This window comes from Sinohyriopsis cumingii, chromosome 2 (genome assembly GCF_028554795.1).
Source record: "Sinohyriopsis cumingii isolate HCF-2022 chromosome 2, ASM2855479v2, whole genome shotgun sequence".
Classification (NCBI taxonomy): Eukaryota; Metazoa; Mollusca; class Bivalvia; order Unionida; family Unionidae; genus Sinohyriopsis; species Sinohyriopsis cumingii.
In genome coordinates this window covers 22,118,417-22,133,133 of record NC_142962.1, presented here as the reverse complement: position 1 = coordinate 22,133,133, position 14,717 = coordinate 22,118,417, and the positions used below count along the sequence as shown (strand labels likewise).

The following is a 14,717-nucleotide window of genomic DNA, read 5'->3' as shown; positions in this document are numbered from 1 at the left end:
CTAGGAAATCAAGATAAAACCTTTTCTTTTTTTAAAATGCTGATTGAGAAAACCATCTCTAATATTCCTGCACAATAAGGTTTTTTAGTCAATCGCTAAGGCAACCATACTGGACGTCATATCAGCACCATTTTTATTTAGGACAACTAGCACCATCTTTTGGTGAAAATCACCTGCTGATATGACCATCCATTCAGGGGAATTAGTGGCAGAATTTTTAGTATGTTTATTGTGGCAGTCATAAATCTGAGTCAGATTTGCACCACTTTCATTCAGGATATCATAATTCCCGTAAAAAGGCCACGTCAATATGATTTTCTATTGAGGATAAGTACCAATAAGAAGATTTTCAAAATGGCTCCATGGTGGTCACACTAGATGTTATATCCATATCATTTTCAGTTAGTGTTATAAAAACCACATTCCCATGAAAAGTGCATGATTTTCTCTGGTAGTGTATTGTCATAGAGTTTCTTCACTGAGTTGATATCAAAATGCTTCTGTCTCATAGAATGGAAGTCAATGCATTCACAAAGAATGTACTCCACCAACAGTGGACACTGGAAGGATCCATACTATGGTCAAAATTCATCCTTCAGGATGTATACACGTCAATTATGTGTGTCTGATATGTGACTGGCACAGTGTCATCTTATCACTGTGATTTGTTTGTATACACAAGTCAATTATGTGTGTCTGATATGTAATTGGCACAGTGTCATTTTATCACTGTGATTTGTTTGTATACACAAGTCAATTACGTGTCTGATATGTGAATGGCAGTGTAATCTTATCAATGTGATTTGTTTGTATACACAATTATGTATGTCTGATATATGATTGGCAGTGTCATCTTATCACTGTGATTTGTTTGTATACACAAGTCAATTATGTGTGTCTGATATGTGAATGGCAGAGTCATCTTACCACTGTGATTTGTTTCTATACACAAGTCAAATACGTGTGTCTGATATGTGATTGGCACAGTGTCATCTTATCACTGTGATTTATTTCTAAACGCGAGTCAACTACGTGTGTCTGATATGTGATTGGCACAGTGTCATCTTATCACTGTGATTTGTTTCTATACACAAGTCAAATACGTGTGTCTGATATGTGATTGGCACAGTGTCATCACTGTGATTTGTTTCTATACACAAGTCAAATATGTGTGTCTGATATGTGATTGGCACAGTGTCATCTTATCACTGTGATTTGTTTCTATACACGAGTCAATTACGTGTGTCTGATATGTGATTGGCACAGTGTCATCTTATCACTGTGATTTGTTTTATATGAAACATGATGCTCTCCAATGATGTTGGGTTGGATGTTCTGAACACTGCTTGTGGAGTTTTCGTTCCACATATGTTGCCAATTATGGTGAACAGTACAAGGAATCTTCCATTCAGGAATGGATGACTGCATTGCAGCTTTGGCTGCTTTATCTTTCAATTTATTACCCTGAATACCAATGTGGCAAGGCAGCTAACAGTACAGAATACTTTATCCAGAATTTATGAGCATCATGTTTCTGTAAGATCTGGGACATTAATGGTTTTCCAAAATTCAGGGTTTGCAATCTGAAAAGATGACAAAATATGTTGTCTGGGAGTTTCAAAGATTTGAGTATGGCTGTAATTTCAGTGTTAAAAATGGAGGCCTTATCTGGTAACCAGCTCATGATGGTGCAACAAGAGATTGTTTTGTTAAGCAGTTACAACCTTGTTTCTATCTTTTAAACCATCTGCATACAAGGAAATAAAGCCACAATAGGAGGCCTAATTGATTTTACTCTTAAAAAAATTTGAATTGTTGAGGAATCTTTGAATCTGCATAGATCAAATATTATTTTAGGAGGCAGACAACCATGTTGGAGATGCAGGAATACAGAATTTTGGTATAGATGTTTGCTGTTTCTAGGTCAGGATAAACTGCTATACAGAAATGTGCAATTCAATCTGGATTCTGAACATACAAAGTTTGTTATTTGTTTTAAAAGGTGGCATACGAGGTTTGGTAGTTGGGCCTAAAGGTGGCATATGAGGTTTGGTACTTGGGCCTAAAGGTGGCATACAAGGTTTAGTACTTGGGCTTAAAGGTGGCATCCAAGGTTTGGTACATAGGCCTAAAGGTGCCATACAAGGTTTGGTATTTGGGCCTAAAGGTGGCATATGAAGTTTGGTACTTGGGCCTAAAGGTAGCATACAAGGTTTGGTAACTGGGCCTAAAGGTGGCATTCAAGGTTTGGTATTTGGGCCTAAAGGTGGCATACAAGGTTTGGTAATTGGGTCTAAAGGTGGCATACAAGGTTTGGTATTTGGGCCTAAAGGTGGCATACAAGGTTTGGTACTTGGGTCTAAAGGTGGCAAACAAGGTTTGGTACTTGGGCTTAAAGGTGGCATACGAAGTTCGGTACTTGGGCCTAGAGGTGGCATACAAGGTTTGGTAATTGGGCCTAAAGGTGGCATACAAGGTTTGGTAATTGGGCCTAAAGGTGGCATATGAAGTTTGGTACTTGGGCCTAAAGGTGGCATACAAGGTTCGGTACTTGGCCTAAAGATGGAATACAAGGTTTGCTACTTGGGCCTAAAGGTGGCATACAAGGTTTGGTACTTGGGCCTAAAGGTGGCATACAAGGTTTGGTACTCAGGCCTAAAGGTGGCATACAAGGTTTAGTACTTGGGCCTAAAAGTGGCATACAAGGTTTGGTACTTGCACCTAAAGGTGGCATACGAGGTTTGGTACTTGGGCCTAAAGGTGGCATACAAGGTTTGGTACTTGGGCCTATAGACAACTTCATAGTAGGATTAGATGGATTAGAAGATAGTCTGGTAGCATACTGAAAAACCAGTTTCATCTGCCAGAGATAAAGGGAAGTTCTAAATACAGAGACAAAAATCAAGTCTGAGACTGTGCAGCCAAACCAATAGAGAAAGAAAAGACATATAACCTGTACTTTATTCCCAACTGCACTGATGTAGTTTGTTACATTACACTTTTTCATAAATATTCTAGGCTTTTTTCTGACGTCTTTAAACATTTGCTAGAATCTCTCTCTCTCTCTGTCTGTCTGTCTCTCTCTCACACACACACAATTTCCAACCTAATATTTATAATGCTGAAACAAATAGTTACAAAATCTGAATGGGCTTTGTTTCACGATTATAATTTAGACAAAGTATAAAGTTTTGGGAGACCTAGTACTTTAATAGTTGGCTAGGTGAAACAATAGTCTGCACTGACTTATTGGTTAAAGCTGTTTGAAGTGTCACACTAGCTAGAGATAACCTGTCTGTGAAAGATACAAGTCAGATCACTGTACATTTCAGAAACTGCTTTCTTTTGACATGAGTGTAGCTTCTCTACAGGCCATTTGCCAGTACAGACAGCTGTCCAGACAATGGATGTATCAAAGAGTTCACTTAAAAAATGTTTGACACAGAATTTGTCTCGCTATTTAGTCTTTTATGGCCCCTAAACAAAATCAATTTTGCTTCTGGGAGCAATGTGGAATCTGTGTAAGGTAGTTAAAATGACAAGCTGAAAGACTCAAAGAGAGACAGATGGACATCATACCTTTGCCCTTTCTATCTTGCCCACAATAGCAGATTTCTCTCCAAATGTGTCTGAACATGTAGAAAGTTTTTCCCTGGCAGTACGGAGCCAAGAGACAAATCCATTACAAGCATCTAGATAGGCCTGATGCTGGGCTACACACTGCTCTGCCTTGGCCAGCATATCCTGCAATAGACAACCCTAAGGTGTGTACATGTGTAAAACAGATACAAACAGAATTGAAGCTGTGACTTCTGAGACATTGTAATTCCACTGAAATAGTAACATTATTTGCCTTCTCAGCTCCATATCTCCATCTTTAATTCTATGACAGAATGACAACATTATTCTATATGTATTTGATTACAACACTGACCCACTTTCATTACCAACATGGATTCTGTGATAAACAATACATCATTATCAAGCTGCATTTTGCCATGTTCTTAGGTCAATTGAATGTCATGTGGCAATATGAGGCATCCACACAGAGATAACTACATTGAGACAAACTGAGTGAGACAAGAAAAGAAAGGACTGAAAGTCTGGAATTTCAATAGGTGAGAATTCAGATATGCAGTTGCATCATAACATCTAAATAAGGACCTAGGTTACACATCTTTATACCATGAAAAGATCTGGGCTGATGATAATTTCGCATTGATTTTATATTACTTTCATTCAAAAGTAAATTTATATTTCTAAGTGCAAACTGATCCATAATTTAAAAAATATGCATTATCTGAATTGTATGATTCCAGGCATTAACAACTATGGATTAATTTACTGAACCTCCATGCCAATAAATATCTTTTCAACAAAATTATCATTCATTTTCCTTTCTGTGTTTCTACATGTTAAATTACAAACGCAATAGAGCACATTCTCATACGTGACTACTGTTATCATTATGCACTAATAAAATATGCAAATACATTAAATCAAATTACTTGCAATCTTTAAACACCAAGTAATTCCTACTTCAAAACATTGTCTAATATTAACAATCCAACACTAAAACCCAAAAAGACTTTGTGGGTGGCAGCTAAAAGGCAGAAGGACAAGTGGCAGATAAAAAGCAATCATTGGGATTTATAGGTACATTGTAAAGCTCCATCTTATCTTTGATAATAAAAGATCGAGACAAATATCACTTTGATAATGACTTGTTAAAATCAGAAACAAACCCTGTTAAAACAAATAATTTGTACTGTATGATTTGGATTAGCCAAAGAGATACCAGGTACAAAAAACATCAACTGTGAACTTGAAATGTCTTTTGGAAGAGTAGAGATAGGACGATTTTTTAGATGGCCACCACTGCAGTGGCCATATTGAATGCCCGAGAATCAACTAGACCATGTGAAAAATATGTATACAATTTCATGGCAATCCTCCGATTAGTTTAGGAAGAGCAGCAATGATAAGCTTGTACTAATGGCTGGATGAATGTACAACAAATGACATGGACAATGGCACATTCTACAAGCTCTTTTGTTCTATAACCATTTGAGCTAAAATTAAAACAGATGTAAAATACCAAGCACTGATTTCCAATTTTCTATTTCTTCAAATATTTTATGTGTTGAAACAGACAAACTTAGATTGTCAGTTTCCAACTAATTTGCATGGATTTCTTTTGTGATTTGTGTGTGTTTGCAAAACATTTGAAGTAAACTGTACATTAAAATCTGTCAGTCTACAGAACTAAATGAGGTACAGTAACATACCATGGCAAGGTCCTTGAGGTTGTGGTACTTGGTGATGATCTGGGATGTGTCAGTTGTGGCCTTACTAGCCGGACTCTTTTGCATCAGGTCCTGTGCCTTTGCCCCAACACCCTCCATCATCTGTTCATAAGATGTCACATCCTGGTACACACCCTGTGAAGGAAGAAACAATACTGATCATCTGGAATAATAACCTTAATCTATAATATATAAGAACTGTAATGTGAAACAAAAGACCATTATCTCACTGCTTTTTTATAACAAGCAGCTGTCTAATGGATGTTATAAAAACTTATTTTGATAATTTACTTCCTTCACATATAATGACTGTTGTAGCCATAAAGAAGGACACTTCAGAATAATGTATCTTCACAGTAACAGCTTAGTGCCATATATCATGGCTCAAACATCATAATGTATCTTCACAGTAATACCTCAGTGCCATATATCATGACTAAAACATTATCATAACGCATCTTTACAGTAACAGCTTAGTCCCATATATCATGGCTCAAACATCATTATAATGCATCTTCACAGTAACAGCTTAGTGCCATATATCATGGCTCAAACATCATCAAAATGTGTCTTCAGAGTAACAGCTTAGTACCATATATCATGGCTCAAACATCATCAAAATGCATTTTTATAATAACACCTTAGTGCCATATATCATGGCTCAAACATCATCAAAATGCACATTTATAATAACACCTTTTTGCCATATATCATGGCTAAAACATCATCAAATGCATCTTCATAGTAACACTGTTACATACACATATCAGTCCAAGGTTCCATCATGTGTCTATGACATGCTGTATTTTTTCTGGGATGGCATTATATGCTTCCTCTCTTGTCATCAGGGACACAACATGGCACAATCAGGTACAAAACATGGCACAATCAGGTACATAGCAAGGCATAATCAGGTACATAACAAGGCACAATTAGATATATAACATGGCACAATCTGGTAAACATCATAGCACAATCAGGTACATAGCATGGCACAAACATGTACATAACAAGGCACAATCAAGTATACAACATGGCACCCATCATGGCACAATCAGGTTCACAACATGGCAGTCAGGTACATAATGTGGTACAAACAGGTGCATAACAAGGCACAATCAATTACACAACATGGCGCAATCAGGTACATAACATGGCACAATCATGTATATAACATGGCACAATCATGGCAGGAACAGCTTCAAAAATGCCTTTAGATTCATCTAGTGTTGAACAATCATGTTTAGCTCAAAGACCGAATGTTCCAACATTCTGAAATCTTACTTACCAATTTCGAAAATGGGGATATATTGAAAACCTATCAAGAATGGGTCAAATTAAAAAAAGTCTGATTTTATTTAGTGTGTAAATCAACAGAAAGACTGATATTACTAGAATTTATTATGATTTTAGGACTGAATCAATAAATCAGATATAGATCAGACTGATTCAGTAAGTCAGATATTCATCAGACTGATTCAGTAAGTCATATAGATCAGGCTGATTCAGTAAGTCAGATATTGATCTGGCAAATTCAGTAAGTCAGATACTGATCACACTAATCAAGTAAGTCAGATATAGATCAGACTGATTCAGTAAGTCAGATATTGATCAGACTGAATATTAAGTCAGATATTGATCAGACTGAATCTATTAAGTCAGATATTGATCACATTGATAGTGAGTCAAATATTCATCAGACTGAATCTATTAAGTCAAATATTGATCACACTGATTCAGTAAGTCGTATAGATCAGACTGATTCAGTAAGTAAGATACTGATCACACTGATTCAGTAAGTCAGATATAGATCAGACTGGTTCAGTAAGTCAGATATTGATTAGACTGAATCTATTAAGTCAGATACTGATCAGACTGAATCTATTAAGTCAGATATTTATCACACTGATAGTGAGTCAAATATTGATCAGACTGAATCTATTAAGTCAGATACTGATCACACTGATACAGTAAGTCAAATATTGATCAGACTGAATCTATTAAGTCAGATATTAATCACACTGATAGTGAGTCAAATATTGATCAGACTGATTCATTAAGTCAGATATTGATCAGACTGAATCTGTTAAGTCAGATATTGATCACATTGATACAGTAAGTCAAATATTGATCAGACTGAATCTATTAAGTCAGATATTAATCACACTGATACAGTGAGTCAAATATTGATCAGACTGATTCATTAAGTCAGATATTGATCAGACTGATTCAGTAAGTCAGATATTGATCAGACCGATTCATTAAGTCAGACACTGACTGAATGATTCAGATGATTGACTCGGAAAATGAACCGATATATTTTGAGATTGAAAAAGTCAATTTTGGTCACACAACTTTAAGCAACATGCAGGTAATGACTTTCTCTTTGGTTTTCAATGCATTTTAAAAAATTCTTCATTGAAAAATGATTAAACAGCAAAAATGATCAGACCTTTTGCTATAAAACTTTTCTATACATAACAAAAGTGTACAAGTAAAGTAAAAATGTTAAATTTAGGTCAATTAATCATATATTTCACCGCTTGAAATTTCTCTGGCAGGTATATTAATATAGAATCATCTGTGCAATAGGCATTCTATTTATAGCATACTGCACTCAGTGGCTTTGTCACTAGCATAGTACAGCTTGTATAGCAATAACGTGATTGGTTAGATGTATGTGTGGGCCTGCACAATGCCCTCATTTTAACATCACTGAAAATATCCAGCATGGACAAAAACTGCAAAATTATGTCAAAAGGTAAAAATAAGACTTGGAAGAAGCAGTTATAACTATGGACTTTGGTGCCTCCAAATTATATTCAGAAGTCAATCCCATAATATGAGAAAATAAGCTCAATCCCTTGACAGAAAATACAACTCAATCTCATGATGTGAGAAAATACAACTCAATCCCATGACATGAGAAAATACAACTCAATCCCATGACATGAGACAATACAACTCAATCCCATGATGTGAGAAAATACAACTCAATCTCATGACGTGAGAAAATACAACTCAATCCCATGACATGAGAAAATACAACTTAATCCCATGACATGAGAAAATACAACTCAATCTCATGACATGAGAAAATACAACTCAATCCCATGACATGAGAAAATACAACTCAATCCCATGATGTGAGAAAATACAACTCAATCCCATGACATGAGAAAATACAACTCAATCCCATGATGTGAGAAAATACAACTCAATTCCATGACATGAGAAAATACAACTCAATCCCATGACAGAAAATACAACTCAATCCCATGATGTGAGAAAATACAACTCAATCTCATGACATGAGAAAATACAACTCAATCCCATGACATGAGAAAATACAACTCAATCCCATGATGTGAGAAAATACAACTCAATTCCATGACATGAGAAAATACAACTCAATCCCATGACAGAAAATACAACTTAATCTCATGATGTGAGAAAATACAACTCAATCCCATGACATGAGAAAATACAACTCAATCCCAAGATGTGAGAAAATACAGCTCAATCCCATGAGAAAAATGTTGATATCAAAGGGCCATATCACAATGTATTAAGGTATGTACTTTCAATTATTTTATGGGGCCCCAAGTGGCCGAGTGGTCTAAAGCGCTCTCCGTTATGGATCACTGCCATCTCATCTCTGTCTGCGTGGGTTCGAGTCTAGGATTCGGCTAATGTGGGTATGTGAGAAAGCTTGCCAGTAGCTTCTCGTGGGTTGGTGGTTCTTCCTGGGGTTTTCCTAGGTTCTTCCTTCACCATTAATACTGGCTGCCATGCATAGCCTATCGTGTGCTGAAAAATGGCATTAAATCCAACGACAACAACAACAACTATTTTCTTGGAAACAATTTCAAATTAACACCTCTTATCACAGCAAGCATTAACACATTGCACCCCAAGCCAATCCGAAATGACCTTTCAAAGGAATCATCACTTGTGATTGGTAAAAATAAATGTTCAGGCTGGATTCTTAATGCATAGATCCACTTTGTTACACTGTGATGACTTCTTTAGAGAGACCACCTGTATTTTTTGACAAAAATATTGGTCTATCCAAACAGATTTTACTGTTTCATTATCTGCAAATGCAGGCAAAATTAAAAGACTAACCTTGATTCTCTGCAGCTCTGCTTTCTTCTCACTAAGGTCCACCTTGGGGTCAGAAATCTTCAGCCTCTTTTCCGTCTCCCGCAACCATTTCTGTATCTGCTCGTAGCTGTCACTAAAGTCAGTCCACTGCAGCAGACAGGACTCCAACATTACCTTGGTATCTGTTGTTTCACCAATCAAAGCATCCCACTCCTGCTGTAGCTGCTGAAGCTCGTGGCGAATCATCTCACGACCTTCCACTGATGTGTTGTTCATTGTCTTCTCTCCCCATGTCTGGGCAGTGTGAATCAGCAGCTGTCCCTCTTCTTTCAAGACAACAAATTCCTGAAAACAAACAAAAATAATTTAGACATATTGAATGAAGATTGAAAATTGGTAAAGGAATAATATCATTTGATACCTATCAGCATTAATTTTTTTATGTACAAATGCATTTGACAACTAGATATGATTCAAAGTTCTATCCACGATGCTACTCTTCACGCTGTCTTTTATCATTCCTCCAATTAACTGCACATATATACATGATCGATCTTCCTGGTCCAATATGCATGAAATTCGCAAAAAGACTTGCCATTTCTCCCTGTGATATGCCCTATTTTCCCCCAGGATGTGCCCTATTTTCATAGTCTGGTCAGCTGTGGTCAAACTGCACAATAGTTAAATGTCAGTCTTAAACAAACAAGCAAGAAAGCCAGCACGAATAACCAAAAGTTAATCCTTATTGATGCAACTATTTTGTGAAAACAACTGGCCCGTTGTCATAATTCAAAGAAAACTATGTTCTACACTATTGTGTGTTATGCAAGCACCAGCAATTGATTGGCAAATAAAGGATTCCCAATTCTGTTGAACTAAAGGTACCTAAATAGGCAGCCTCAAAGTACTGTACATGTGGCAAATATCTTGTATATCAGACCTTATTCCCTTATTGTCAACTCGTAAGGCATTTAGTATTGTTTACTATAAAACACATGTATTCTGAATTAGTTTTTTGAGGACATATTTGCTGTGTGGTATGTATTTCATTCCCTCTTTTAATTTAACGATGGTAATTAACATCGGTACATATGGTATAAAAATGTCAGGTGTTCACTCGTGTAAGTTTCTTTGGTGGGAATGGCGCTATAGCATATGGAGTTACAGCATTCATAGCAATCATTCTTTGGAATGAAATTAATTGTCGATGACATTATTGTTGTGGTTTATTTATTTTTCTATTGTTGTAGAGGTAAAAATAATCATAATTTACATGAATAATGTTTAAACTTAACATTCTATTAGTGAAGAAGCAAATTCTTTATAGTAAAGTAATTATTTCGTCACAACAATATTTCACAGGTTATACAACAGAACATGTAGGACTTATGTTGTTTAGAAGAAAGAAAAACGGAAGACATAATGTAATAATCGGGAGTTCTCTGAAAAAATCAGAATATATTATGAAATTGGGAGGTAGGCATGGAGCAACTCCAAAAATTGGGAGGTTCTTTATCCCTCCTGGCACTAAAGTTGACAGGTATGGTGTAAGGTCACTTAGATCAAAGAAAACTACAAGTCAGCTTATACGGTATTAGCATAATTTTTAAAGCATTATTTCTTAAACTTCATTTTTGTATTTTGGAGATATCTTTAAAGTATTTTGGAGATATCATTAATGTTTAGCACAGTGGTGCCCATGATTCGACTCCAAGCAATATACTTCATTCAGTGGAATGTACTTCATTCTGCGCATATTCAAACCTACAATGTACATGCCGTGGTGCCAGTATGTAAATATGTTCAGTAGCCTATTTGCGAGCATTGAATCAAACCATATTGTTATTCATTGTGCTGTCATACTGGGATTACATTTTAATGAGTTAGGTTTTTATAATTTCAAGGCAAAGTAAAAACGTAATCATTGGTGCACTGATATAAAATGTCCAATGCAATAATGCATAAAAAATAATCGAGTCAAAAGGGAAAGGTAGTGTTATAGCAACCTGTGATTGCTAAATTCTTGTCATCATTTGATCCAATTATACACATATCTGAATTAGGCAGAAACAAAAAGAAAACAGAAAAATGAATTACTTTTCAAACAAGTTTATACCATTTCTTTTTAATAATTATGCACACCAACCTCGAGATAAGTATACGTGTAATTTTTGTTAATATAAGTTTGCCTAAATAAATGCATTTAGAACTTACCTCGTGCATCTTGTGATGTCTCAGAGTTGTGGGTTGGCTTATGTGCAGGTCATGCACTTTTTAGTGTTTATACCTGTTCAGTTTGGGGGTTGGCTTATACGCAAACAGGTTTATACGTGAATATATATGGTAATGGGAGAGTTAAGAACAAGGCATATGGCAAAGGACATTATAATGGGAGAATTAAGAATATGGCACATGGCAAAGGACATCATAATAGGAGACTTAAGAACAAGGCATATGGCAAAGGACATTATAATAGGAGAGTTAAGAACAATGCAAATGGCAAAGGACATTATAATGAGAGAGTTAAGAACAAGGCATATGGCAAAGGACATTATAATGGGAAAGTTAAGAACAAGGCATATGAAAAAGGACATTATAATGGGAAAGTTAAGAACAAGGCATATGAAAAAGGACATTATAATGGGAAAGTTAAGAACAAGGCATATGGCAAAGGACATTATAATGGGAAAGTTAAGAACAAGGCATATGGCAAAGGACATTATAATGGTAAAGTTAAGAACATGGCATATGGCAAAGGACATTATAATGGGAAAGTTAAGGACAAGGCATATGGCAAAGGACATTATAATGGTAAAGTTAAGAACATGGCATATGGCAAAGGACATTATAATGGGAAAGTTAAGAACAAGGCATATGGCAAAGGACATTATAATGGTAAAGTTAAGAACAAGGCATATGGCAAAGGACATTATAATGGGAAAGTTAAGAACAAGGCATATGGCAAAGGACATTATAATGGTAAAGTTAAGAACATGGCATATGGCAAAGGACATTATAATGGGAAAGTTAAGGACAAGGCATATGGCAAAGGACATTATAACGGAAAAGTTGAGAACAAGGCATATGGCAAAGGACAGCTACATTTTTCTGTTCATTAGATGACTACAAATAGTATTTTGAGTAAAAAAAAACAATCGTACATGTTTTCCACAGTGCTCTTAGTTTTGCATCAATGGTTCTCACAATCTACCTGTAGCTTCTCCAGCTGTGTCTGGATGGTGTATCGATCCCCAGAGGTGTCAGCACAAACAGACAGTTTGTCCCGTGTGGTTTGCAGCCATGTCACAGCCTCTGTGAAGGTTTCTGCATACTGTTGGTGGTCCTGGACATGCTGATCATACCGCTTTAGGTACTCCTGTCAGAAAGGAAACAGAAAAGATATTATTTCAATTGTTTGTGTGCATCAGTGTATGTGCACTATAAATCATACTTGATAGATCTATTATTTCTACATTAGAGATAGGGAAAGAGAAAAAGCTTTTAATCTAATTACACTTTTCTCTTTATTGTTGTAGCTAACTATGTAATTAACTATGTAAATCAATTGTCAAATGAATGTCCATTTCAGTTTAATGGATGAAATCAGCCAAATAATTTATATTTTTGACAATCATTGTTATGCAAAATGTGAAATGTTTCAGCATGTTTCATAACTTGAAATGATCACAAATAAAAAATGCTATTTATGACATGATGAAAAATACCAATTTTAATAGACAAAACTGCAGCATTTTGTAGTGAAATAGTTAAAATACAAGTGAATAATTGTGTTGCACCCTGTCCTTGCATGCCTATGTGTCAATTATATGCCTTGGTCTTTCATGACATCTATGTTACATTGCATGCCTTGGTGTTTCATGACATCTATGTTACATTGCATGCCTTGGTCTTTCATGACATCTATGTTACATTGCATGCCTTGGTCTTTCATGACATCTATGTTACATTGCATGCCTTGGTCTTTCATGACATCTATGTTACATTGCATGCCTTAGTCTTTCATGACATCTATGTTACATTGCATGCCTTGGTCTTTCTTGACATCTATGTTACATTGCATGCCTTGGTCTTTCATGACATCTATGTTAAATTATATGCCTTGGCCTTGCATGACATCTATGTGTCAAATGTATGCCTTGGCATACGTCAATCATACGCCTTGGTACAAAGCATCTGGGTGACCTGAAATGCTTGACAAGTTTTTTGCTGACCTTTTTTCTAACATGGCTTTTGTGATTATAAATTTCTTCTCTAAAGTCAACTGTTCTGCCCACATACTGAACAGCACAAATACTGCACATCAGGACACAAATGAAAATTTTACTGACACATCCTACCCTTTAGTAACCCCTGTTCATGAACTCTTAAAGAGTAGCCTCAGGCACATGCACACATCCATTTGTAAATCTGTATATTCCTACTTTCATGCTATGATTTGAGTTCAACTGTTCATACACAAGGTGATCTTTTAAACTGTTGGGTCATCAATTGACAACCATAACTGGTTCTTTGAAGACCTCCTTTAGACATATAGTGGCATCAATACATGCCGCTGGTCCAGAGCTTCCAAGAAGTCAAATTTGGCATTTATGAAAGGACCAATTGCTAACTTGGCATGTTGAAAATTTGTCATAGGGTGCTCATAATTATTCCATACAATTATTCAGCAACAGTACTATGTTTCCTTAATTATTTAAATAGCCTACAGCCTCAAACAATAAGACAGTAATCATTTAAACAGCCTACATCCTCAAACCATAAGACAGTAATTATTTAACAGCAAACATCCTCAAACCATAAGACAGTAATTTAAATAGACTACAGCCTCAAACCATAAGACAGTAATTATTTAAACAGATTACAGCCGCAAACAATAAGACAGTAATTATTTAAATAGCCTACACTCTCAAATCAAAAGACAGTAATTATTTAACAGCCTACAACTTAACCATAAGACAGTAACTTTTTCAACAGCCTACAGCCTCAAAACATAAGACAGTAATTATTTAAACAACCTACAGCCTATCTCCTAAATTCTCAAAATCTCACAACAGAATGACTGCCACTGGTTGTTTACATTGGTAACTAGTTTTTGACTGCCAATAGTTGTTTACATTGGTAACTAGTTTTAACATCAGTCTCTTATAACAAGGGATGCAGTTTATCAATGCATACAAGACCTTATAATATACATGTAGTCTAGGCAAATTAGTAATCCAACTTACTCTGTCACCCTCTTTAAATATTCATGGTTGATATTATTATTATTTTTAATAATAATAA

The 14,717-nt window shown here is 35.8% G+C and overlaps 1 protein-coding gene across 1 annotated transcript in view; it reads right to left on the bottom strand.

Moving 5' to 3' along the window:
* Window positions 1-14,717, bottom strand: part of LOC149804453 (nesprin-1-like) — a 572,886-nt gene that overhangs the window by 319,632 nt on the left and 238,537 nt on the right. Inside the window, exons 67-70 of the mRNA XM_089940603.1 lie at window positions 12,625-12,789; window positions 9,435-9,758; window positions 5,289-5,441; window positions 3,580-3,744 (exon numbers count right to left, since the gene is read on the bottom strand). Coding sequence (XP_089796729.1) covers window positions 3,580-3,744; window positions 5,289-5,441; window positions 9,435-9,758; window positions 12,625-12,789 — 807 coding nt within the window. The remainder of the gene's footprint in view (window positions 1-3,579; window positions 3,745-5,288; window positions 5,442-9,434; window positions 9,759-12,624; window positions 12,790-14,717) is intronic.